Source organism: Poecilia reticulata, linkage group LG5 (genome assembly GCF_000633615.1).
Source record: "Poecilia reticulata strain Guanapo linkage group LG5, Guppy_female_1.0+MT, whole genome shotgun sequence".
Taxonomy (NCBI): Eukaryota; Metazoa; Chordata; class Actinopteri; order Cyprinodontiformes; family Poeciliidae; genus Poecilia; species Poecilia reticulata.
This window is the reverse complement of record NC_024335.1, coordinates 32002424-32027422: the sequence shown is the minus strand read 5'-3', so window position 1 is coordinate 32027422 and position 24999 is coordinate 32002424. Positions and strand designations below refer to the sequence as shown.

Sequence of the window (24999 nt, the reverse complement as noted above, 5' to 3'; positions counted from 1 at the left end):
TTAGAACGGGATTTACCAAAAAGTTTACACTCTGATCTTTTCAGGAAGTCATTTTTTTGTGCCCTGCTATCGGCCAGCTTCCCTGCTCCTCCTTTATCAGAAATGAAAAATTATAAATGCACACAACGTGTTGGAAACCTGTGTTTGTTGACTCACTTTTATTTGTCAGGCTTACGAGACAAAAGCTGAAAAAAAGATCGATTCACTTCGCGTTTAAAATAACACAAAACAGCGTAAAAAKACCTCCACACAAGACCTCGTTTATTTATGTATGTATTTTTATTTTGATAGCTGCTGATTAAACTGAAAGTTACAACATTGACATGATTATATGAGTAGTTTTTACCAAAAAATCGATCAAAAGCGCAAATGGTCAGATCCGCCGGATCCACTTCTCTGGCTGCAATGCGCGCTCCCGACACAGGGGGAACAGATTTTCACAGGGGAACAGAATTTCTCACAAGAACGGATCCCACAAAAACCCAAGAAGAAGAATAAGCTGACGTCATCCTATGCGACACTTACACTCCGGTGAGTAAAAGTCTGCACCTGTCAAAATGTTTTTGTACTCTAAAACCAAAAATAACTCTAAAGTGTTACGTTATAAAGTTACTGATGGTAGTTTTAGGACTTAATGGCAGTAGAACTGTGATGCAAATGATTAAAGACACGTTTGTAAAAAAAATTTTTGCCGGAAAATATACGGTGGAGGCTAGCTAAATTAGCCTCTTGGAGGCTAATTGTACCTGTACACTGTACCTGTGCTTAATACGTTTAATTAGCCATGATAATAATCACATAATAGTGTTTATAGTCGTGCCTGTTGTTGCCACTTTGTAAAATTGGAGGGTTGCTAAAAACATGAGTGCCCCAAGGCTGTGATGATATTAAAGTTTTGTTTATGAACCCTGTCTGAATACACTGATTGCAGTTAGGCCATTGAATTAAAATGTAAATTTTTAATTTAGGCAAATTTCTTTCCTCCTGTCTATGTTATTTGCTGTTGCAAGCCAGATGAAGAGAAGTAAAGAGCTGAGAACCTGACCTTTGAACAGACAGAGACCATAGGTCAGGAGCAGCCTGGGATGCTTACTGAGGAGCATCCAATGATGATACCAGAGAACCAGGAAGATACAGTGCTAGTGCTTGATCTTGTTATTGTTTCTCTTGTTGTTGTCCCATCCTCTCAGTCTTTTCAGAAGAAGAAAAGACCCGGAAGCACCTCTCCAGCTGCCTCTCCTCCCACTCCGTCATCTGCATTCATGTCACCTGCTGACCATGCCGTCTCCTTAAGTCAGGGTGGCGTAAGTTTTGTTTTCTTTACATTCATCCATTTTCTTACATCCTTATCCCTAATGTGGGAGGGTTGCTGGGGTACACCCAGGACAGATTGCCAGGGCAACACAGAGAAACAGACAGGACACACAACCATTCACACACACACACACACACACACACACACACACACACACACACACACACTAACACCTAGGGAGAATTCAGAGAAACCAATTAATCTGATAGTCATGTTTTTGGACTGTGGGAGGAAGCCGGAGAACCCGGAAAGAACCCACCATGCGCAGGGAGAACATGCAAACTTCATGCAGAAAGACCTCGGGCCGGGAATCGAACCCAGAAGAAAACTGAACTAGCAACTTCAGGAGTCCAGCCCTAAAATGTCAAAATTCTCACAGAAACAGAAAACCTATGGAGACCGTTTATAAGCAAAGACAACTTGTTTTGGGCTTAGTTTCCATTTATGTGGCCATTTCTTATTTTGTTTTTAAAATTGTTTTTTTTTTTCCTTTTCTTGTTATTTAAGTTGATGGAAATGTAGTACACAAAATCAATCCCTGGGCGTAGAACTAATGCGGTAAGTCTAAAAGTTTAACTAATCCCCCCCGTGACAGTATATCCCTACCCCAGTCAAACATGCCTTTTTCTTTTCTGTATTACAAAGTATTAATTTCTTTTCTTTTTTTTACTGCAGTTGGACCATTTTACAAAGTTTTCTGTGTAATATTGTTTTCAGCCATTCACTGAAATGAATGTTATGGTTGTAATATATGTAAGCTTATGTTGGTCTGTTTACTGACACATTTTTGTCAAGTTCTGTTAAAGATTAAGTGAGGCTCATTTAGTCACTGCATCGGTCAGGTATTGTGCCTGTATTAAGTCTTGAAATTTAGAACAGGGTTGTTTGTAGATTTTGTTCAGTAAATATAACCTAAAATCTTAAAAACTTTAAACATGGTATTGTACACATTTCTTTTTGAGTGTATTTAATGTTGATGTGGATGTACAAAGTCTATAAAAATACATAACAAAATAAGCACAACTTTATTTCAATATAAAGTTGAAATAAACTTTGTGTTTTTTTTTTCATCTCAAAAAGCTATATTTTTAATATCTTTTTTGTGTCATGGATTTTGTCAATCAAGACTGTATTTGCAAAATGCTATAATAAAATTGCTTTCAAATGCAGTACATTTATTTTTAAACATCAACTTTAAGTGAAGTTATTGATGAAGAGCATAAAAAAAATATATATATGGTCATGTTTCAAACTTGATCTTCCATAATGTATTATAAACCATCCAAAATATTTTTATAAGCACTCCAGATACAGAAAGAGTCATAATGGGATTCATAAAGACTTTTTGTCTGACAAGCTGGTCATCATTGTAGGCTGGTCAAGTTTGCCCTGTGTGTTGTCTTTAAGGCATGACGCAAGGTTAAACTGTGTAACAGATTCGTTTCCTACACACTTGTAGAAGTGTGTGAAGCTATTTGCTATGTGTTGTATTCAATGTAATCAGGATTTACACATAAAAAAAGTTTTATGGAGAAGTATTTTGAATAGCATGTTTACCTGTCTAAGGTTAATTAAGTTTGCAGTTTACTTTGTGTATGCCCAGGAAACCCAGATTGAAGTCCTTCAACATTACAATTTAGTAAATTAATATTGAATCAGTTTGAGTCTACAGTAATTTAAACTACGTTAGCATAGTAATCTAAATTATGTTCGCTTGACATAGTGTTTCTCTACGAGAAAAGCACTATGTTAAACTGTGTAGAACATTCTAGGGTTAGATTGGGGTTAGGGTTAACCTGAACTCCATCACTAATCTCAAATTGAGTGGTAGAGATGGCTTCATCTTCAAATGCTTTATGAAAGTACTGGTTTAAAGATGCATTTTCTCTAGAATTGAGCTCTGTAGCCCGACTCTAAATCTGCTCTGGTGGGAAAAGATTGATTTGCCTGATGATGTCTCAGGCCTCGGTGGTTTATTTCATCATTTCATAATCTTGCAGAGAAAAGGCCTAAAGAGAATGTAAGTTGTGTCCATCTAATTATTGTAGTTGAAATAGAGGTCTCCCCCTTTAGGTTTGTAAATGCATCCAAATTAATGTTGTACATTTCATTAAGATTATTTTACTAAGTTGGGACCCTCTGTTTTAAAAAAGAAATCATGTCCAAATTTGAAGTATATCAACTAAATGACACAGACAGCAAGTTTTTCTACCAAACCTTAGTCGGCTTCTTTTTTCACCTGTCAACTGTTGAACATAGACATGTTTAAATAACGCCAGGTCTATGTAGGCAATTATAACTAATTTTCATATGTCCTTAAAGAGTACCTAAAAGCTGAACAACTTATTTCTCCTAACAATTTCTTGGAACCACTTCTTGTTCGTCCAACATTTTAATATGCTTCATTACTGACTTATCAGCTGATAGATACAGAACATGCCCTGAAGAATCTAAATTAGATGCAGTTTTGTTTATAAAATCATGTCTTTATGATTTTTGTATAAATGCATGTCATTAAACAAAATCATTCCTGAATACCGCATTAAAAAAATCACTTTGACAAGTACTAAAATTTTATTTTACTTATTTCTTTTTAATAAAGACATTGACAAAGTGAACTGCATTCAATTGACCAAGGATAAGAAATTGTTCCACCAGTACACACTTTGTGCATTCTTTGGATTAAGAAATAAGTCAGAGCTGCACATATTAATAAAAAAAGAAAATAAAAGTAGAAGATCCAAAAAGATGTCTTGGCTATGTTAGTTACTACAGAATCACTGAGACCTCTTAACGTAATATTGTTGCCATTTAATTGCTCAACATAAGCATCCATCCATCCATCCATTTTCTTCCGCTTATCCGGGGTCGGGTTGTGGGGGCAGCAGCTTCAGAAGGGAGGCCCAGACTTCCCTCCCCAGCCACTTCTTCCAGCTCCTCCGGGGGAATCCCAAGGTGTTCCCAGGCCAGCCGAGAGACGTAATCCCTCCAGCGTGTCCTGGGTCTTCCCCGAGGCCTCCTCCCGGTTGGACGTGCCCGGAACACCTCACCAGGGAGGCGTCCAGGAGGCATCCTTACCAGATGCCCGAGCCTCAACTGGCTCCTCTTGACGTGGAGGAGCAGCGGCTCTACTCAGTCCCTCCCGGATGACCGAGCTTCTCACCCTATCTCAGCCACCCTGCGGAGGAAGCCCATTTCGGCCGCTTGTACCCGTGATCTCGTTCTTTCGGTCATGACCCAAAGCTCATGACAACATAAGCACAAGTGTTATTATTCCACTTGAAGTAAAAATAGTAAAACTATTAAATTAACTACAATTTCTCTTTTTATTACCTAGAAAATACACTAGATGTGCAGAAACATAAGTGAAAAAGAAACACACTCAATGACATGCCTGTGGAATTAATTACAGCTCTAGTAATCCCTTTTAGAAAGTACAAAGGCACAAACAAATTAACTATTTAAAAAAAAAATCAACAAGATAAAACACTGCCCATTTGGAAACATGAAAGCACAAGAACAAATTGTAAGGTGTCTCTTTCTGTATTATCAGTCACTACTGAAGTCGTCGTCAAAGTTTGCTTCTGGATCTGTGAGAGATCACCCTGGCTGCTAACCATTGCCCACCACAAAATCTAGAATGCATACAATTCAGTCAGGCTAAAAGGCTAAAAGGTTACTGTTATTATACATTTACAATCTGCAGTCTTACATTTTTGGTTGATTTGTTTTATACAGTCCACAAATTTTCCTACGTTTTCATCCTTGGCTATGAAAAGGTCCTGAAATATAGCCTGTTCCTCCAATCTGAAAAACAAGCAATAAAATACACTTCATGAGGTGTTATAGTCCAAAGGTAGTGAACATCACTAACATATACAAATACATATATATTTTACAATACCTTGCTGCATTATTTAAATGGTAATACTTGCAATTTCCATCCACTGAAACTGAAAGCACATTTGGGGTACAAACCTGAAGGGATCCTTCCATAACATTTTATTCAACTCATATATTATGGCTTCCCACTCAAAAATCTTTTCAGGAAGCTGTCAGCCGAGATCTTACCTGTCTGACTTAAAATGAGAGATAAAAAAAGAAAACATAAAATAGGACAAAGGTGTCCAAATACCAGGCATCAAGAATAGGTTAGGTGTCTTTCAAGTTTTAGGTGTTTTTCTGGCACAAAACATTTCACTCAATAGATTTTGATGTTACCAGGACTTCATATGATCTGAATGCTGAATGAATGAGGTGGTACCTCAGCCATTTGATTCAAGTGTGTTTAACCAGTTCCATCAAAATGTTGAAGAACATAACCACTCAAGAATGGAGTCAGACGGCCCTTCTGGGATATGTACGTCAAAGTACTCGCACAGCCAAAGTTGACAGTTATTTAAATTTTTATAATATAGTTTTTTATATTTTGGTTTTGAGTCATTCAAAGAATTGTTATTCATACCATTGAGCATGACCACAGTGATTGCCTGTCCTGGTTTGATCCTCAAACACTCTGATGGACAATCACAAATTCTAACTGGGATCTCCACAGGTACGAATCGTGCTAAAGAGGTTGACATGTTGGATGCATGAATGTAAAGAAAACAAAACTTATGCTTTCTCTTCTTATAGTCTAACCTGACTTAAGGAGATGGCATGGTCAGCAGGTGACATGAATGCAGATGTGGCTGATCTATCTATGGGAGAAGACAGATGACTGAGTGGGAGGAGAGGCAGCTGGAGAGATGCTTCTGGGTCTTTTCTTCTTCTGAAAAGACTGAGAGGATGGGACAACAGGAGGAGAAACAGGAACCAGATCAAGCACTATCACATTATCTTCCTGGTTCTCTGGTGTCATCATTGGATGCTCCTCAGTAAGCATCCCAGGCTGCTCCTGACCTATGGTCTCTGTCTGTCCAAAGGTCAGGTTCTCAGCTCTTTACTTCTCTTCATCTGGCTTGTAACAGCAAATAACATAGACAGGAGGAAAGAAATTTGCCTAAATTAAAAATTTACTTTTTAATTCAAGTAAATGACCTAACTACAATCAGTGTATTCAGACAGGGTTAATAAACAAAACTTTAATATCATCACAGCCTAGGGGCACTGATGTTTTTAGCAACCCTCCAATTTTACAAAGTAGCAACAACAAGCATGAATATGAAAACTATGATGTGACTCTATCATGGCTAATTAAACGTATTAAGCACAGGTACAGTGTACAGGTACAATTAGCCTCCAAGAGGCTAATTTAGCTAGCCTCCACCGTATATTTTCCGGCAAAAAAAATTTTACAAACGTGTCTTCAATCATTCACATCACAGTCCTACTGCCATTAAGTCCTAAAACTACCATCAGTAACTTTATAACGTGACACTTTGGAGTTATTTTTGGTTTTAGAGTACAAAAACATTTTGACAGGTGCAGATTTCTACTCACCGGAGTGTAAGTATCGCATAGGATGACGTCAGCTTATTCTTCTTCTTGGGTTTTTGTGGGATCCGTCCTTATTTTTATTATTTCAATCAAAAATATTAAATGTTTACAGAACAGGTTGCATGCAATCACAAAAGAAAATGCATCTTAATTTTTCTTAAATTTATTTGGTGTAAATCATTGATATCATACACAAAAATAGTTGGTAAATTAAAAAAAATGCTTTTAAATCAAGCTAACAGAAACCACTACAAAAACCCTCCGGTTTTATATTTTACTGAGTTATTTTTAAATACCGAATTAAAGTCTTTTGACCGATATGTCTGACATGTATTTGTAGTAAATATTGTTAATATCCTGTTCAAACTAGCACATAAATTGTAAGGTTTTAAAAAAAAATAGAATAGACTCGTCATCTTATTCGTTCCTAGATCGTCAGTTTCGGACGCTTAGGGAGCGTCACATATTGACGCGAAGGGGGTACCCTCGGCGTCAACATGTGACGCCAAGGGTACCTGCCCAAGCGTCAATATGTGACGAGTTGGGAGTGAGAATGTGTTGCTATATATAGTGTAGTTAGTTAATTGCCATGGATGGCATAGTTACTTTGAAAGACCTATTACTCAATAAAAAATTTATCCATCAGCTAGAAAATGTGCATCTCTTTTCCCTCCATCGTTTATGTTTGTGTCGCTGGTGTTACACATAAAACGTATCTCCCCAAGGAAAAAGAAGAAAGCAACAATATGTGTTTTCAAAAAAAAAATTTACAAATACGTAACTTGGATACGTAATTTTAATCTGATTATTGGATTGTAAATAGTAACAACATATTGGTTAGTTACAACTAAACAATATTTTAAAGATTGATTATTCAGGGTCCTGTGGTGGCAGGGGCAAAGCACAACTCATGTATGGAGATTATGGTCCTCGACACGGCATGTACAGCTAAAAAAATACTGTCATTATTTAATTTATTGCTGTCCAATTAATTAATAATTAATTAGATAGCAATTAGTCATCATTTATTACTGATTAATAATTGGATAGCAAAATTTACATTATTTTTTGGTCATTTTTTTACCAATCTGAATTGTATTTTTTGTTTTATCGTATGCGTACCTGCAATGTTGTGATTGTTGTGAAGCACTTTGGTCGGCTGAGGTTGTAAATGTGCTGCATAAATAAATTTTAACTTGAGCATAAGCTACTTCATAGAAGTTTTTCTTTTTAAACTGAATTTGAACCAGTTGAAGTTAAAGCTAGGCCACATGAATCATGGGTAGAACATATTTACATATTTTTATCTTTAAATGCAGGGTTAGGATCTATTACAGTTTTGGCTTAATTACTGCTCTGTGTTCTTTCAGGAAATGGCCTTTTTGAGTCTATATACTTTAGTTAATGATTATTTGATTACTAAGTTGGTGATTACTTCAATAATCGATAAATCACAATTAATTTGATAATTATTTATGCCAAAATGTTTTTCATTTTTGCTTTTGCAAAACAATTTAGGGTTTATTCTCAACCCTAAATTCTTAACACTCCTTTCAGCGTCCTTTCAGGTTCCAGAAACTTGATATTGAACAGGATGTAAGAAAAGTTAAGCCCTTTGCATGTAGGATCAGATGAGGAAACATTTTCTACTATTAAAAAGAACTCGGTCTAGTTTTGTCAAGACACCCCCTCAAAAAAAGAAAGAAAAATGTTTGAATATGTTCTCATCTTAACTTGTCTTTGAGTTATTTTGTGTTATGTGTTCATGTTTTATAATTTACTTTGAAAGGTAAAGCTGCAAGTTCTGTATCCTGTCACTTTGTTTATGTGCATGTTGTACTGCTGTTGTCCACCAGGGGCGATGAGAGTGAGTTCTTGTGTAAAAGCAGCACTGTTCTAACAAATAGAAGTAGAGATGGAGTTAACGGAAGGCTGAACGTTAGCAATAAAGTGAACACAGCTATCTAACGAAAAGAAGTGTGATTCATTTTAAAGATGAGTACTGAACAAGAAACCGCAACAAAAAATCTGCTCTGGCAGATTGCTTGGGGAACCTCTGAGACGCTAAATCATGTTCTAGGTGAGCCGGTTTCAGTTAAACGCTCCAGAGACCAAAACTGCTCTGTGCTATAAAAGTAAGGCTGGAGCGCTGTTAACGCAGCGACAATTATCTTCCAATGTAGCAACTGCCCACAAAACATCCCAGAGCAATCTTTCAGTAATGGAAGGTGTCGATGTTCAAACATGCCATCAGGCTGTGCTGCACATGATAGAAGGATATGGAGCTGGCTGAACACAGGTCAGATTTTAAATGAATCAGGAGGTTGAACGCGGTCAACAGGATGAGAGCAGAGGGATTGCTTTAAAAAACATTTTCCAGTATGCAGGTTTGTACTTTGTGTGTCTGCTGTAGGTATACTACAAATGCTGGTTGGCACCTGCGAGGGCACCAACAATGACGAGGGCCAAACTGTAGGATGAGTTATAGGGATTTAAAGTTTCATTTTGATATTTTTTGGTATTGTGAAGATAATAAAAGTGACAATAAGAACTATTCATTATTGCTTTTCTCATATAGAAGTGGGATTTGTATACAGTAATTGCATTTAATCATATTTTCAAATACGCTCATATGTAATAATACTGTAATTGAACAAACTGTGGAGAAAATACTAAACCAATCTTGACAGTTCTAGGGATTTTTAAACATCTAATTGGAATTTATTGTGGCAATAATACATTTAAATTTTTATCATGATAAGAAATTTATCACGATAAACCATACAATAAATTCTCACCCTACCTAACAGTGATGAGGTAATCAGTCTTAGGTAAATTATGAACACCAACATAACAGAGCACCACAAGCTCCATCTGGGCCCAGCTCAGATGAAGCAACTGCACCCACTGGAATATGCTAGTCATATTCTACGCAGCACACTCAGCACATACAAAACAAGAGGTGACGCCCTGGAACACACCGTATACACCATACACCAACCATAAAAGATAGTCCCTGTTGCTCAAGGTGGTCCCTGATCTTGAGTGAGAGTGCATACCCTTTGAGGTACCTAAATGTGGGCAGGGAACCAATTGTGGTGGGCCCGCAGCCTCAAAGAGTGAACCCACAAATCAATGTTGAAGAACTACAGCAAAGAGTAACATCTTGGGGTCACCAAGTCTCCTTAACAACTGCTACTGCTAGCGACATACGAATATAATTTTTTTGGAAGCAGATTCGGAAATAGCCACTTTCTGTCCTATCATCACAAACACAAACATGGAAAGTTTACAACATTCAGAGACTCACCTAGAACCGTGTGCTTTAATCAAATGAGACTTTGAGCTGTTTAGCGATTAACGCTGCATAAAACACAGAATGTAAACTATGGAGGAGGAACATGGAGGGGAAGACTAGCTGGTCCATGCTAGTTTGCAACCTTTATATCTACAACAAGATTTATTATTAATTCCTTTCCAACTAGTAGGTGGAAACACAGCAATTTTCTGTTTTTAATTTTTGTGTCATTTTAAAAGTTTACTCAAAATTCAGTTGACAATTGGATGGAAACATAGCTTGTGAGTCATGGCTAGATCTTTTAACAGGTTAACGATTCAAAGTGTGGCTAACTCAACCACAGGTCTATGCAGAGTTAGGTAGAAATTCACCAATTGAACAGCTGAAATTGGAATCAGTTGACCTGCGGATTGATCATCAGCAGGTCAAATTAATTTAAAATTTCCTATGAACATGTTTCTATGTTCTATGTTACAAAATAGAAAGTGGTGACTGATCAGTTAGATCTTAAAGAACCAGAGTGGACCAGAAATAACACCTGATTGATGCATCTGTGGGGGACCAGTTGCTTTAGATCAAGGAACCCCCCCTTCCATTAAAATATGAGTCTATTGTCTTTCCTATGAATACTTTGTTTTGTTTTGTTATTAAAAAGCACTGTGCTTCATTGTCCATGTTTAGCTGAATATTCACATATGTTGATAGCTATTCAGTCTGAGAGTGAAGCAGGTTTGGAAAGGGATCAGTTTTTAACAGGCGCTTAGGGCAGCCTCGGTTCTAAGTTTTGTGGTAGAAGAAGAAGAACGATGAATGTGTTTTGTATGTTCAGAAAAAAAGGAAAGTAAAAGAAATTTACAACCAACGTATGTCTCAACATCACTTTGTTCGAGTGTGCAACACATCTCTAGAGTTTGTTAGGTCCAACCACATTCTGTTTTCATCCCAGGTCACACACACAAAACATTTGTGATGAGAGAAGAGGTTAAGAAATTGTGCACAAAAAGAGCAGTTTAAGATCTCTCTAAATTGGTCCCAAACACATCTTTACCAGGTGTGTCAGCAACGTCGTTCTGTCTGTATGTTTCCTTTTACATCAAGATGGACTTTTAATTTGTGGAGAAGGAATTTCCCTGGTTCATCCTCTAAGACTCCAGGAAAAAAAAGATTAACTAAGGGGAAGAATAATCTATGCCAAGACCTTGACTGTATTTGGTCTTTGATCGCTCTGAAATTCCCATGAATCTGTGATGCACTGCATCACAGATGTCTTGACATGGGTTGATGACATCTACTCTACTCACTCCTCTGGCAGCAGATACTCCTCCAGCTCTGTCATCGGAGGTGAAGCGGGAGGCAGCTTGGTGAGAGCCACGATGTGCTGGAGGGTGATGTCGGTCTGGGTGCTGATGTCCGACACCTGGTTGTCTGTGATGGGGGCGAGCAGTTGGGGGTAAGGACCCTGGCGTAGAACTTGAACCATGATGGGCTCCTTGGCAGTGCGGAATGCCTCCACTGCTTGCTCATGGGTGGCTTTTGAGAGGTCCTTCCCATTAACCTGCAGGACAAAGACAGAAATGACCAAATTAAATGTTTTCCTCTCTCTATGGAAACAAACTAAACATAATCACTCTTTAATTAAGACTCTATCAAATAAATCAATGAGTACAAACTTCTCTTTGGTAAATGAGGTACCTCCCCCCTTTTGTTACAGGGTCATAGTGGGATCAAGTGCAATAAGACATTAATTAGGAAGAGTCTCAGTTTAATTAATCAAGTTCATTAGCTGTGGCTGCGTACAGGATTCCTCTTTTAGCTAAGTAATCTCCCATCTGTCAGAGACGGTCGGTAGAGGGAGTGCAGGGCATTAACCTGAGAAGATTCATTTGAGCAAAAGGCTGCAGTGTGCCACAGAGATGAGGCTAATTAAGTCTGGTTGAGCCACTTAAAGGCTGCATGTGCTGATGAAAGCACAAAGCCTCTAAATGCCCCACTCTCACAGGAATTTGCAGACTCAAAAAGTCTGAGACCAGATCTAAATGAAGATTCACTTATCAAACGGCAGAGATTGGAATCAGACGATTTCTCATTGAAAACTGATGTCCAGCAGGTCAGATTCTGAAAAATCTACTTTTCTTTTTTGTGAAATACTCCTCTTTCATATTTCAAAACAGACACCCCAACAGCATGGACTTTGATTGATTTTCTTGAGTTGGCTGAATATCAAATCAAGATGAGTGACTATTAATATGATGTATCAATAGAATTATTTTTGTAATCTCCTTTTTCTGTTAGAATCAAAAACTACTACCTCTATTAAGTGACCTGCAACAAAAAATGTCATGTTTTCTTGACAGCAATCTTTCAAAATCATTCTAAGTCATGATTAAAATGGGCTACTATAAGCAAAGTTTTCATTAGATAATACTAGTTTGCTTTAGAAGTTAAACAAATTGATCATGCTAGATGTTTTTGGTTGCTAAACATCCTTTTGAAATGAGAATATGGAAGATAAAATACTAAACATTTACAGTACACGTCTGAACCAGTGTTACTCTCAGACAGACTAATAATGGTCATTGATACTTGAAAATATTTGGTTTGAGTTTTTCTGCTTTGATAACTTAGCTAAAGTTAGCTCCAAAAGGGGTTAGTTTGGTTGTATTATTGGATATCTAGGCACATACATTTGAATGTTTTTAAATATTGGACAAAAGATCAAGATTTTGTTTCCAACACCTGATTAGATGTAAATAAAAATTGCTGCATGAGCAGTTAGATAAATGCTCATGCTGGTAATGCTAGCAATTTCTTTTAATATACATCTGTTTGAACTGACAATATTGAAGATAAAGTGTAGTGCAAACCAAGTGCTTAGTACCAACAAATGTTATACGTTTCTCGTTTTCTATATTGCAATAATTAAGAATCCTTGTAAATCGTAACTGGAACTGGATTATCTGACCAAAATGCTTCCAAGCCTTTATAAGTACCCCAAAAAACAACAGTGAAACAAACACCTGAGGAAGAAAAAACCCCACATCCCACCATAAGATTACTGCTTCACTTTCAATCAGCAGATCATACAAAATGATCTGGCTTGTGATTCCTGATGTGTTGGAAGCTTTCACAGGAACTCAGTCTCAGGATGTTACCAGGTTTCTCTGCATATTTACAGGCTAACATGCCTGCAAATATACCCAAAAAGTTGCATCTTTACACCAGTGGAACATCATTAGGAAATTCCTGATTCTCCAGACATCTAACATACACGCTAGTTGGTGTTTGGGGAGTCATTTTCTGATAAACACACAACTGGTTAGCTTGACTGCCTCTTGTTGTGGTGATCGGGCACATCAGCAAGACATCTACTAGCTATACACCATGGTACAGGGTAATGGTTTCTATTTATGCATATTTATATGTTAAAACAGCCTAGTCAAAGTTAAGACCTACTCAACTGAGAATTTGTGGCAAGTTTTGAAATTGATATTCACAGACGCTCTATTCTGTGAATATCAATAGGGAGCTAAATCTGATTGAGCCTGAGCTATTTCACAAAGAAGATTATGTAAAACGGGGGGGTTAATACAAATGCACTTTGTATTTTCAGGGGGTGGAGGGTTAATAGTAAAAGGAACAATGTATCTTTTTCCGTCCACTTTATTGTGTGAAAAAGTTAAAGGAGAATAAATTCTGCAAGACAACATTAAATAGAAAATGCAGGTTATTGCACAGAAATAAAGGAAGTTCAGAGAAAAAAAACTGTCAACTTCTTGATTGTGAGTTTAAATCTGGAGATGCACCAATCAATCTAATTCTATAATTTGTGCTCTGAGCAATGTCATGCTCATAAATCATTATTTATTTAGCATTATACTTAGAATTTGTAATAGCACTTTCTAATCCATTTGAAAGGTTTGTTGAAGACATGTTTTGTGAAACATGTTTTTGACATGTTTGACAAATGTAGTCAACCAACTGTTTTTGTCAGTTTCAGTTTCTTTAGGATTTATTTGACATTGGCTGTTATACTCCTTTAAGCAGTTCTGACTGCACAAAGTAAAAATGTATTGCTTTTACATGTTTGAAAGTACTAGTGAGAGTAACCAAATAATTTTATGATTCTGTACATATGGTATCGCAAGTGAAAAATGTGGATGCATATTTAAATCCAAACAAAAACAAATGCTGACACAACTTAAAGAGAGAAGACGTCTTATGGTTGCCTTTATCTTTTGTGAGCTGCTCTAATTTACCCAGGATTTGACATCCCCAGTTTCTTTGTTTCCCACAGCGAGGTAAGACATTACAAATCAGCTGAGGAACACAAAGGGTTTTGTGCTGCCCTGTCACTGCACTGAGGCTCCAGCAGTCCAACATAGCTCTCTGGAATCTCGGCACTCCAACAAGGCATTACAGAGATCCAGAATTAGTTGAACATATGGGCTTAAATATGTTGTAATTTTCCAATTAACTAAAAAATTGCTGTTTGTAATATGCCAAAACTCATAATCACTTCAAAAAATTTACATCTTTTGTTCTATTTTCCACCCATGGAAGTTGCCATTTTTTCACCTAATGGGTTGATGACATCGTTTGGTCTGTTCTGTACTGGAATCTACAGAGTAAACACAGGAAGGCTAACTTTGAGTAGTTACTTATCATATTATACACTTAGATAATGCCACACTGTGTCACTATGAGATGTAATTTAAAACAATACAAAACAGTGAGGTGAATCTGGATAACTTCCCAGATGAAAAAAAGAGTGCAGTGGGAGAGAGCCAGAGCCGAACACAACATCCAAAGGACCTACATTTGTGCCTGCAGCATTTCTGCCCAGAAGACTTTGAGTCATTTGTATGAGCAAAACTGACCAGACCCTAAACAGCTATTAGCAGACCTGACACAAAAGTATAGAAGTACTTTCCAGATCACGCATTCCGACCAGAGGTTTAAAAAATAAATCAGTGACCAACCCTTCTTTTCAATAACAGAAGGGTTGCATTCCATTCATGGAGTCTGTCGGTTTCTTTATCTGTGGACGATCAACTATTTGTGCAGCAGCAACCACAGCCTCTCAGACACTATTCAGAGATGTGTTGGTTTCCTTCACCATACGTAAATCTCCCAATTAAGAAGGGCCCACAGGTTCTCATTGGGGTTTAAGTCTGGTGCATGTGATGGAGTGTTGTCCTGCATAACAATCATGGTCTTCTTGAAAGATGCAGACCATTGTATTATGGATGTACCACCTGTACCACTGCTTGAAAGAAGTGTCCTCTATTCAAGTTTATACAATGTGGAGTTTTAAAATATGCATAAAAATGTTGCTTTGGTCAAAACTAAGACCTGCCTAATAACTGCACAAGCCAGGCTAACGGCTTCATCTCTGATTAGTTGTAACAATTTACAACTAATCAGAGACAAAGCCTTTAGCCTGGTGAGACTGAGGCATTCTGCATCGATGCTTTTAATGAGGGGGGACCAAATGGGGCGGGAGGTCTCTCAGTCAGCGTCAGTTCACCGGGCTTGAGAAGCTCATTCGGCTTCGCTTGCACGGACTCCATGCAGATAAAGACACTAGACCTTTACAGGCTTGCTGCTCTGAAAACCTCTAACAGAAGGTTTGGGTTGCACGTACAGAACACAATGCTTCTGTTCCTGTGTACACACACAGAAGGATCTCTAGTACATCTTCAAATGGGTTTCTGTTAAATCTATTTTAACAGCAGGAGGGCAGCCATTCTCCACTTAAAAGTAGACTAATTAGATCGAAATCAAGTGTCTTCTGTTCCACTGTCGGGAGAGGAATTTACACCGCTGCGGCTTTGTTATTCACAGCCCATTTTCTCTCATTAAAATGTCACATTTGACCTCTAAGGCAACATTGGAAATGACTACCTACTTTGGATTTTGGCTTTTATTTTGCAGCTAATTTAGAATTTCATTTCTCCTCAATGTGCCATATGGCAGCTTATATGGCCTGTTGGTAATAATTAGGGGCAGCAGGAGGCAGCTGTGCTTTGAACTGTGATGTCAGCTCATCTCTGTGAAGCAAATCATGTTGGACTGAGCCATCTATGTGGGAGTTTGTGTGTTCGCCTCTCTATTCCGAGACTGGAAAACATACAGCAGAAAACTGTTCATCTGCCAGGCAGCTGGCTCGAGATTTTCCATTATTGTCTTTGCATTACTGTGGATGGAGTGAGGCAGCAACAGCTTTATTAGATCTTTATTTAATCCTGCATTGTATGGGAAATAAAAATAAAATTATTTGTTAATTATGAGAATTGTGAAAAAGGGGGAAATAAATATTTTCATAATTTAACTGATGCTACGCTCAAAGTTACTGTTGTTGTGAAGGTCACATTTGTTGGAGGAAAAGCATCAGTTTTAATATATCATTTGTATTTTGATTTGTATGATAATGCATGTGTTGGTGACTTCTTGACATTTTTTATCTTAAATGGGCCTTATAATACTAAAAACAAACATGTTTTTAGACACTTTTGTTCAAGATTGATTTTTTTCTGCTTTGCTGACTGAGTTAAAGTTAGCTCAATAGAATGGTTAGCTTGGCTGTGCTTTCCTTGATAAAGTATTCAAAAAATAGAACAAAAGATCAAGCTACTGTGAGAAAACATTTTATTAGGTGAGAATATTAATTTGCCCTTAGTCAGAAAATTAGCATGTGCTAGCTTCTTTTGGTTAATGAACACATTGAAATAAGAATATAGAAGATAAAACACTAATCATTTATAGTGAATGTCTTGAAGCAATATTTTCTGTTTTACTAACCGAGTTAAAGTTAGCTCCAACAAAAGATTAGCTGGGCTGTATTCTTAAGGATAGCAAGGCCAATAAATTTTAACTTAAATTATTGGATAAAAGATCAAGCTACTGTAAGCAAAAACCTCATTAGATGTAAATAAATATTGTTTGATTTTAGCAATCAGAAAATTCCTCATGCTGCTAATGCTAACCATTTACTGTAACTAAACATCCATTTGAAATGACAATATAGAAGATAAAATTTAGTGCAAGTTGTTCTTAGTACAAACAAATGTAACTTTCAGATAATGTAGAAGGAATAATAATGGCCACTGGTACTTGAGAGTATTTTTTTTTTTGCCTTGCTAACCTAGCTAAAGTTAGCATCACAGAATGGTTAGTTGTGCTATTAATTGCCTCTCAAATTGTGCATAAATATTATCTTGTAAAATACTACAAATGATGGAGCTCTAGTGAACAAAACCTTCATAACTGAATATTGGACTTAGAAATTGGAAAAATTACCAACAGTTAGCTGTTAACTGTTGCTAAACGTCAGTTTAAAAGGAAACTACATAAGATCAAACACTAAATATTTACGTCTTTCATATAAACCTTTACCCGTCAAAAAGATTTCAACTATTAATTCATTAAGAAAATATAAAGAAAGGTTTATTGTTATTTGATGCTCTCACAGAAATCAGAATAGTTTTAAATAGGTATTGGTAAGATATTTGAGAAATTGGCGATCGGAAATGAGCCACTTAGAACTACAACTCTGGTAAGTACATGTCTTATATTAGGAGACTGGTCTTATTATTGCATTTCAGAAATGTTCTGCCAAATCCACATTTTATAAAAGGACAAAACTACCTTCAAAGCAACACATAGGTAACGTATGTTAATTTTATAGTTGTGGAAAAAGCTTTGAACAGATGTTAACATGAGTTTATGACATGGCCTTTTAATCCCCACATAGTCCTTTAATAAAGAGGAGGGTTATTAAAGAGTCTGTGTCTTCCTTCCTTGGGGATATGCAGTGAGATGAACAGAGGGAAAGCTGTCAGGGAAACGAGGCCTTTCAGTGTGGCGGGGTGGAACCCCAGAGAACCTCACAATGTAGACAAGCATTTAGAAGAGGCATGAGAGCCAGGCTGTTCTGCTCCTCTTTATGGTCGAAGACACCTTTAAGAAAAAATACTCTAAACCAGTGGTCCCCAACAGGCACGTGCAGAGGAGGGTGATGGGGGGGCTGAGGGTGCTTGAGCACCTGCCCTTTTTGCTCCTTGCCCCAAAGTGCCCTTTTGGTCAATTTTGTTTTGTATTATTTCCTAAGCCCTCTTCTGACACATAAAAACATGTGCTAAAATTCTTTGCTTTTTTGTATAACATAAACCGGTCCCCTTGTTACCTTTGACCTTTTTCCCATGACGCATGACGCAATTGCCTCTCGCGCAGTGAGATAAGGCAATTTAGCAAGATGTGTAAAGCAGAGCTAGACCACCAGACATATTTTGTCTTTACAGAATTACACTATTAAAAATATAAACAAGGGCACAATGCAACCTTTTAGTGTACAGTAATCTATAAAACTAAGAGCTGACTGTTTGCTACATTGCAGTGGAGATGAAGATGGTCCATTCAGGAAAGCAGAGCTGCACCAAACTTTATCGTGGAACTGCAGAAAAAAAAAACAAAAAAAAAAAACAAGCAAAAATTGAATTGTTAATGCTTGTCACCATGAGAAAAGCCTACTGAGTTTTGCTTAAAAATTAAAAAAAAAAAATTGAATCACACATTTATGACTCATGAAGTTAACTTTCTTTTTTGCAAAACACTTGCCCTTGTCAGAAATATTTTCTTGCTATTCTAAGTTTTTGTTTGTGACTCAAAGTTTTGCTCGTCATTCTCACATGATATCGTGGGCAGGGCCTAAAATCACAACAAAAGATTACAAATAAATGTGTGCAAATAAATGTTTATGTTTGGTAAAAATGAGTTAATTAAAAAAAAAGTCTTTTAAACAAAACTTTTTTTAAAGGAGTCATTACAATTCCAAAAGTTTTGATTACAATTTTATTTGACTTAACTGAGGTTAGTTTTTTTTTTTTTCCATTGAATAATTGGGAAACAAATTTAACTGCATCATCTGCGAACCAGACCCTAAACTTAAAGTCTGGGTTGAGTTTTTCCCCTTCATTAATGTCACTTTTATTACATTCATTATAACTATCATGGTAATTGATGGTGAGTTATTTTTAATTCTAAATAAATATCCTTGTTGGACTTTTATTTAAGTGTTATTCTCCTTCAAGATACATATACCTAACGCTAGAATAAATGAAATGTACATTATGGAGCAAAGGAAGTTAGAAGATCGGACATATATTCATACTGGAGCTCAACGTAGCGAAAGTTCCAGATTACAGAACAGGTTTTGGTGAATTAAAAAAACGTTTTTGGTGAATAAAGTGGAGTAGACTTGCTGCTTGTCAGATGACTGAAAACGTTGAAGTATCGTTTCTGCTTCAGCTCGGAGTCGCGGTTTAAGCAGAGAGGTAATGAAATACAACAGACACTGACAGACCTCTGCGTCTGCCTTTCTCTGATGGGGAAGGAGACAGCCAGGTGAGGAGAAACTGTTATCTATCGATCCAGTATTTCTATCAAACGGATATTAGGCTGTTGTTGTGCTATTAGCTAGCTAACAACTTTGCTAGCAACGCTAGATAACTAAAAAGCTTCTTCCCTGTATCTTTAATGATATCAGTCATTCTTTAGTATCGCTTATGCAATAAGGGGCACATCGCCCGTCCAAAACCGATCATCTCCATAATGAATATATGTCCGATCCAATTTCCTTTGCTGCATAATGTACATTTTATTTATTCTAGCGTTAGGTAAATGTAACAAATAATAGTCCAACAAGGATATATATTTAGAATTAAAAATAACTCACCCTGAATTACTATGATAGATGTGTAATAATGAATGTAATAAAAGTGACATTAATAAAGGAGAAAAACTCAACCCAGACTTTAAGTTTAGGATCTGGTTCGCAGAGTATGCAGTTAAATTTGTTTCCCAATTATTCAATGGAAAATAAACTAACCTCAGTTAAGTAAAATAAAATTGTAATCAAAACTTTTGGAATTGTAATGATTCCTTTAAAAAAAGTGTCTAAAAGACATTTTTAAAAAATTAACGCATTTTTACCAAACATAAACATTTATTTGCACACATCAGTAATCTTTTGTTGTGATTTTAGGCCCTGCTCAAGACGTCATATGAGAATAACAAAAACTTAGAATAGCAAGAAAAGATTTCTGACAAGGGCAAGTGTTTTGCAAAAAAGAAAGTTAACTTCATGAGTCAAAAATGTGATTTAAATTTAAAAAAAATTTTTTTTAAGCAAAACTCAGTAGGCTTTTCTCATGGTGACATGCATTAACAATTCAATTTTTGCTTTTGTTTTTTTYGTTTTTCTGCAGTTCCACGATAAAGTTTGATGCAGCTCTGCTGTCCTGAATGGACCGTCTTCATCTCCACTGCAATGTAGCAAACAGGCAGCTCTTAGTTTTATAGATTACTGTACACTAAAAGGTTGCATTGTGCCCTTGTTTATATTTTTAATAGTGTAATTCTGTAAAGACAAAATATGTCTGGTGGTCCAGCTCTGATTTACATATCTTGCAAAATTGCGGGTTTGAATATTGCAATACATTCCTATAACAAAATAGACCAGCAGAAAGAAATTACTAATAAAATATCTACATATGCATAGTGTTATGCTCTATATGGAGATGTTAGCTTTGATTGTATATGTCACATTTTTGTAATTTATCATTGTTTATTAAACTCTGAAAGCTGAGTGGCTTTGTTAATATTCTGTCCTAGAATGCGGTTAGATGTGCCCTCTTTTGTTGTTGAGCACCTGCCCCTTTAGTGGCCTCTGCACGGCCCTGATCAACAGTGTTATCTCACACCGCTGCTCCAGGATTCCCTTTCTTCAGACACAGGGCCGCACAACAAACACATCAATTCCCTATGAGGGCTAGCAGCACATCAAAGCATCAAAGTCAATACTAAGGCCAAGGCCAAGTGCCTTGGCCTCAAATCTCACCGACCGCTCAGTGGAAATGAGGCACAAGTGACATTTGCTGCGAAATTCGACATTGTGAAAATAAATTTGCTTACTGGAAACATAGCAATTTTGAAAAAATTCTTGTTTTTCACTAAAAAGTTTTGGTGCAAGAGTGAAGTGGTTTTTTGGCCATATTGAAATTGATTTATTTTGCAGTACTGGAATGGAAACACTTTTGCATCACGTCACATGAAAATATCCCAACTTCAGAAGATGAGCTTTTAACTTAACAGAGCTCTGTGGTTCCTCCTATCAGTATGAGAGTCAGGGTGAGGAGGCGCCATGTTAGGAAGAGAAGTGGAAGCTGCAGGATCTTCAGAACAAACAGGTCATGATGCTGGGCTACTGATTATCCCTCTGTCTGGACACAGGATCAATAGAACCAGTTTAAAAGCTAAAATGAATGATTATATGCCAGACATCACTCCATGCCATGATGTTCAGAATTTAGGTCTCATGGCATCTCAAGGTGTCGACATTGCAGCCAGGAAATACAGCTTTATTTTGTAACAATTAAAGTGCTACCCAGCTTTTATCGCTTCGCAAAAAAATTAATCAGCACAGAAACTCCAAAGCATGCAAAGAATATATATATATATATATATAATTTTTTTTTTTTTTGTCATAGTACCCCCAAGAATTTAAAACTACTTTCATCCCTGGCTCTGGGATGCAAATGTTCCCTAAAAGTATCCTTGTCAAATGGCTTGATAGATGGACTAATAAGCTGATGGATAGATTAATAAATGGGCTGATGGAATGAGGAATAGATGATAAATGAATGGCTGGACAAGTGGATAGACGGAAAGATAGTACTGTGGGTGAATGGACGATGGATGGCCACAAGCATAGGCAAATGGATTCATGTAGGGATTTGTTTTTCCAAGCATACGACTGACTTGATTTGGATGGCTAGTTGTATCATTTGTATACAGTTTAACCAAACAAAAAAAGTATGAAAAACAAAGGAGACTCATCAGGATATTTATAGATCATCAAGAAGGACAGTCTTGTGAAAACATTTCCATTTCAATTCTCCGTTAATCTTGCCATACTAAGAACATCTGGTGACGACTTAGACGACTGTAACATATTTCTTCAATGAGAAATGTGGCTAATTAGGCAGCTTCCTAGAGGAAATGTTCCAGCAGGCTCATTTGCAAAAATATTTCTCTGCAGATTAATCACTTTTATTGCTACCTTTGTTTTATTCAGAAAACAAAGGTGATCAGAAAAAAAAAAGAGCAAAGGTTTTAGTAGAAACATGATCCAGCGTGGATCGCAGACTGAACTTGCAGCTTATGCTCAGGCTCTAATTAAGCTCAGAGTCTTAGAAGACCTGCAGTGAGGCGCCACAGCCATAACAGGGTGCTTCTGGACAGATTAACTGACCTGTGACTGTCAAATAGAATTTCCAAAGCTTCTGTACTAAGTAACTGACAAAAGAAAGTGAGCCTGCTTCTCCACATGGTGCTTACTGCTGCTTTCAAGTGAGAGGTGAGGGATCCACAGGTCAAGTATTAAAAAAAAGAGAAAAAAAGAATGCTGTAACTCAAGACTATCAAAACAAGGGGAACGTATTTGTATACTCTACATCCATAGCGTCAGATAGCTTTAAATAACGCCTGATTAGGTACAGTAATAAAACAAAACAAAAAAAAGTATTAATGTAACTTTTTCTCGTTTTTTCACATTGTAACCAAAACCTTCAATATGTTGTATATATGTGCATAAATGTGAAGTGGAAGGAAAATTATACATGGTCTTTAAGATTCTTTGTAATCTTGAAGAGTGTATTCAGCTGGTACGATCCAATATTTTTGGCAAACTTCAATCTAAAAAAATTAATTATATAAATTTTTTCTTTTCTTTTTTACATTTTATTTTGACTAGGAGTGAACAATGAATATTTTTCAGTTTTTGAATTTAATTTGATTTTATGTTCTAAAATTATAAAAAGTGAAAAATTTAGAAATGACTGGAGATTTTGATGGACTTTTTTCAATTATTGTTTTAATAATAATTAAAACAATAAACTCAGACCTTCTGAAGTAAAGTATTCCCAGAGCATGATGCTCCGATCACCATATTTCACTGTATGGACAGCATATTTAGCGTGATTTCCCAGTACACCCAGTATTTTAAGTGGAGGCCTAAAGAGTAACATTTAGGTCTCTTTTAATCACAGTAATTTCTTCCTTCTGCTTGCTGTGTTCCCAGATGGCTTGTGCCAAACTGTCAAAAGGAGTTGTTTTTTTAACAATAGGTTTTGTATCGACACTTTTCAAGCAAGGCCACAAAACTAGCTGCCTGCCTGAAGTAGGGCTGTAGCGATTTCTTGAATGATTTGAGTTAACTGGATTACTAAAATTCCTCGAGGAAATTACCTGCCTCGAAGCTTAGTTAAATTATTTTTATTATTTAGCGCACCGTGTTCCGGCGAGGTGATTATTTATGTTGCGTAATGCTCTTACTTCCATCACTGAGTTGTTGATGAAAGCTAAGTGTTAGCAGCATAACGTTTAATTTTCAAGTGCAGTCTGGGGGGATTTCATAGATTTTTGGTAATGTCTGGATTTTTATCGTTTTTCGGGGATCAATAAGAATAAAAAAATAACTGTCATGATGCCTGGAGTATGGCAGCCTCAGAGCTGCTGCCTGGTGGCCGCTTCAGAGTGAATGGCGTGAAATAGCGCGGCAAGTGTATTTATACAGATGAGCAGATGGACTGAACATGGTGGGCAGCTGAGCTGTGATGATGCTTAACCTAAGTGTAGCTTTATGGACAAATCAGAAAATAAATTTTATATCATCCTGCACCGCAAATTTGGAAGTGTTCAGTCAACTACTACAGAGTTGAATTCAACACTTTGAAAGTGTCTATATTGGTCCACTCTGGATGGTGTAGAAACTACACTTTTGAAAGTGTTATTTGTGATATAATTGAATCAACACTCACAGTAGTTGAAATTAAACACATCAGTGTTGACTTACATTATCCTATTAAGGTGTGGTGCAGCAGTGGCACATCTAAATGTTGCAGGACAGTGGCCCTCCAGGACTGGAGTTTGACACCTGTGGCATAGATCGAGCACAGCCACTCCCCTGTTTTGCAGCCTACAGCCAAAAACTTAAAAACGACCTCCGCAGCTAAATAATGTTAACTCAAATGGCCTCCAGATTTTCCTGACAGTTTCAGTGTTCGGTTAAGATAATAAATAGTCGTAGGCTATATACCGTAATATCCAAACAAATAAACGTACGTTAAGTAAACTATGTATATGAATCAATAATCTTGCATAAATGGAAACTTAATGCCTCCATAAAAAATAGTCAAAAACATGATCATTTTAACATGGAACTTACCTTGTTATAATAAGCTCCAGACAAGACGCCATACTGCTGCCTCCGCTCCTCAGGCAAACGTGACGCAGTAACGGAACAAGACGGCGGCCGGGGGGGCGGGGCTAATGACCGGGCCCAAATAATAAAGCTCATGATAATTTAACTTTACAACATAGACATGTCCGCAACAGCAGTGATGAAACCAGAGTTTCATCACTGTCATTTTGAAGTCCATCTGACATGAAGTACAACAAACCAAGAGAAGAACAGAAACATCAGGCTACTGGTGAAACAACACAAATTCAAAACATGTGTCGAGAAAAGTCGAGCTCATCCCACTTCCCCATGCTGGAGATTTTAGTTTAATAGTAATAATAAATAAAATTACCTTAAAATTAATTACACAGGTGACATCAAGACCCAACAGTAGAGTCAGACGGTAATAAAATGAATCTGGTTGTGTGTGTTGTTATTGTGTCCTGCAAACTTTGCTTTAACTTTGTATTTTTTTCCATTTAATCATAAAAAATCAAAGTCAGGTAGAAAGAGAGTCATGAAACAGGAAGAGCTGGTTTCCTGAAGAAAAGGGGAAGTTTCTATCTTGCATCAGTATAAAAATAGTTCAGACCATTCCTTATTTTAAAGCATTAAAGGTTTTTAAAGAATAAAATCTAAACATTTTGA

The 24999-nt window shown here is 36.9% G+C and overlaps 1 protein-coding gene across 5 annotated transcripts in view; it reads right to left on the bottom strand.

The window, feature by feature from the left end:
• pdzrn3b (PDZ domain containing RING finger 3b) overlaps positions 1-24999 on the bottom strand; it is a 206795-nt gene that overhangs the window by 30090 nt on the left and 151706 nt on the right. For all 5 annotated transcript variants that reach the window (XM_008410602.2, XM_008410600.2, XM_008410601.2 and 2 more), the window contains one exon: positions 11354-11607. In XM_008410602.2, coding sequence (XP_008408824.1) covers positions 11354-11607 — 254 coding nt within the window. The remainder of the gene's footprint in view (positions 1-11353; positions 11608-24999) is intronic.